Below are 2,792 nucleotides of genomic sequence, written 5' to 3'. Positions count from 1 at the left end.
ATATATATTGAATTTATAAATGTGTATATATATATATATATATATGTGTGTGTATGTATGTGTACAAATGTACAAACAACATGTACGTTGTTTTTTTGGTGTTTGGCTTATTTATTTATTTATTTATTTTTTAACAAATTTTTTTTATTTACATTTATTTAAATGTAATGTTATTTATTTTAATTTTAGTTAAATTATGTCTGAATTTATTATGTCTGTATAAGTTTTTAGTTTTATTTAATTTGAGTTATTTAAATTTTTTTATACTCTTATACCTTTTGTTCTTTAATATTTTGAATTGTTTTTAGCTTTATTTTTTTGTTTTATATTTAAATGTTAAGTTTTGAAATTTTGTTGTATGCATTTGTCATTTTTATTTAATTTCTTTATTTTTAAAATGTGTATAGGTAGTATTTATAAAGTTTTAGCTGTTAGTTTTGGATCTGTTTTTAGTTGTTTTAAAACTTTAATTGATTGCTTCTGTTGTCCTCATTTGTAAGGCGATTTGGATAAAAGCGTCTGCTAAATAAATAAATAAATAAATAAAATAAAAATAGTAACTGATTACATGTAATCTGGATTATGTAATCAGATTCCAGAAATTAAGAATTTGTAATTAGATTAAATTACATTTTAAAATACTCGTAATCAGACTACAGTTAATTTTTTATTGATTACATGATTACATATTATTCATACAATTGCAATAAATTATTCAGAATTTATTGATTCTCCTTAATTCCTCTTTTTCATCTTTTAAATGCTCCTTTCTAAAATAACCTACCGCTTATATACACTCAGAAAGTCTTCCAGGTTTGTGGACATTCACACAAACACCAGTCACTAGTCAGGTGGCTGTAGGCCTAATTAATTACACAGAAAATTGAGAGGCCACACAACCTTTGACCCCTGGATTTACAAAAATAATTTCAATTTTAAAAAGTGTTTTCTCAATATTGCATCAACTACTGATGAGCACACTCACAAAAATTGCATTCTTAACCTATATATCTTATAATGCTTATGTAGATGTACACGTTATCAATTTAAAAATAAATTACATATGCACTTTACGCAGAATAACAACAGACACTGTTACATTGTTGATGATTAATAAAAAAAAAATTTAATTAATAAAAAAAAATACATTAATGGTAACTTCATTGGTACGTGACTGATGATGGATTCTAATGGAGGAAAATAAATAAATAAAAGATTTGTAATGGCGCGCTGGAGCGGAAACCCCAGATCCCTACATTATAGCCATCGCCGTCAGACCCGCTCAATAGAACGCAGCTGCAGCCGATCCGATCATCATACAGATCGATGATGTCTGCGCGCGGCGGCTGAGTTGAAGGAGGAATAATAATCGAACTAAGAGAGACGCGCTTCCTGCAAGACTCAGCAATGGATGTCAGTCGCTGCGTTAAAACGCCCAGAGAATGGCTCGGCGTGGTTTGCGCACTGCTTTTACTCACCGAGTCGGTTCTGTGTGACCGTGCAGACTGGAAGAAGGAGCAGGAGTGTTATAATTACGCCGGTGGACACGTTTATCCCGGAGAGGCTTTCCGCGTCCCGGTTTCTGATCATTCCCTTCACCTGAGCAAAGCCAAAAGTGCGTTTCGCTTATTTATGCATATCACATGCAAGTTCAATGCATGGGTTTAAATGAAAAATGTGGTCTTAAATATATATCTCTATATTTTTAAATATCCATTAAAATGTTATTTACCATATATCTCCAACAGCTGTCAACACGTACTACTGTTGGCCTGTTAGCATTGTCTCTTATTTGAAAAATATGTGGACGGATTTGAACTGAACTGAATGTTTAATTGCTCTAAAACTTTTTATTGAATGTAAATCAATTGTTCCAGAAGGATTGTCGGCTATATTTTGTCAGCATGACCGTTCATCTGATGCATTATCAGAATAATTCATTCACATCAGTGTTTGAGATACTAATATGTGCTGTTTATTTGTGCAAATCCGGTCATTTTAACAGTTATTGGGTTATGTGGGGCATAAAAGTGCACAGCTTTTAAGGACACGTCAATGCTTTTTTTTTCTCAAGCATGCTATTGAATCTCTTAAAGATACAGTAGTTCACATACATGCATATGCAATAACATATCTGCAATAATTATTGATTTTGTGATCTGTTCCTTTCTTTTCAGTCTCAAAACCAGCGCCACACTGGGAAGGAACAGCTGTGATCAATGGCGAGTTTAAGGAGCTGAAACTGTCAGATTATAAAGGAAAATACCTGGTTTTCTTCTTCTACCCTCTGGACTTGTGAGCTCTGACTACATAAACCTCAGCTATTCTTCAAATTAGATGACTGAATGCACAAAGCACTTATCAGAAGTTTAGTTTTGTTTTTAAAAGAGGTCTCTTATGTTGACTAAGGTTGCACTTATTTGATCAAAAATAGAGTAAATGCGGTAATGTTGTGAAATATTATTACAATTTAAAATAATAGTTTTTCTATGTGAATATATTGTAAAATGTAATTTATTTTTAATCCTTAAAATATTTGGATGTAAATACAGAGTTTGAGATTAATCGTTTTAACTAAAAAAAAAAATAAAAAAAATTGTCATGCAAAACAGTAGACAGTGGGTTTTCCTATCACTTCACATTCAGAACAGAGCTGTTATTGTTAACTACAACTATTAAAAATAGATTTCGGTAACTGGAACTAACCAAGGTAAATTTAAGCTAAAACTGAAATAAAAATAAATTAAAGCTATATATATATATATATATACAGTGGGTACGGAAAGTATTCA

At 30.9% G+C, this 2,792-nt stretch overlaps 1 protein-coding gene across 1 annotated transcript in view; it reads left to right on the top strand.

The window, feature by feature from the left end:
• The first annotated feature begins 1,357 nt into the window (after positions 1–1,357).
• The window catches only part of LOC107734341 (peroxiredoxin-4-like), a 2,635-nt gene continuing 1,200 nt past the window's right edge, over positions 1,358–2,792 (top strand). Inside the window, exons 1-2 of the mRNA XM_016546277.1 lie at positions 1,358–1,615; positions 2,178–2,295. Of these exons, the coding sequence (XP_016401763.1) occupies positions 1,408–1,615; positions 2,178–2,295 (326 nt within the window). The 5' untranslated portion in view covers positions 1,358–1,407. The remainder of the gene's footprint in view (positions 1,616–2,177; positions 2,296–2,792) is intronic.

This window comes from Sinocyclocheilus rhinocerous, unplaced genomic scaffold, assembly GCF_001515625.1.
Source record: "Sinocyclocheilus rhinocerous isolate Xijiao unplaced genomic scaffold, SAMN03320098_v1.1 scaffold370, whole genome shotgun sequence".
Taxonomy (NCBI): domain Eukaryota; kingdom Metazoa; phylum Chordata; class Actinopteri; order Cypriniformes; family Cyprinidae; genus Sinocyclocheilus; species Sinocyclocheilus rhinocerous.
This window is presented reverse-complemented; position numbering and strand designations above follow the sequence as displayed.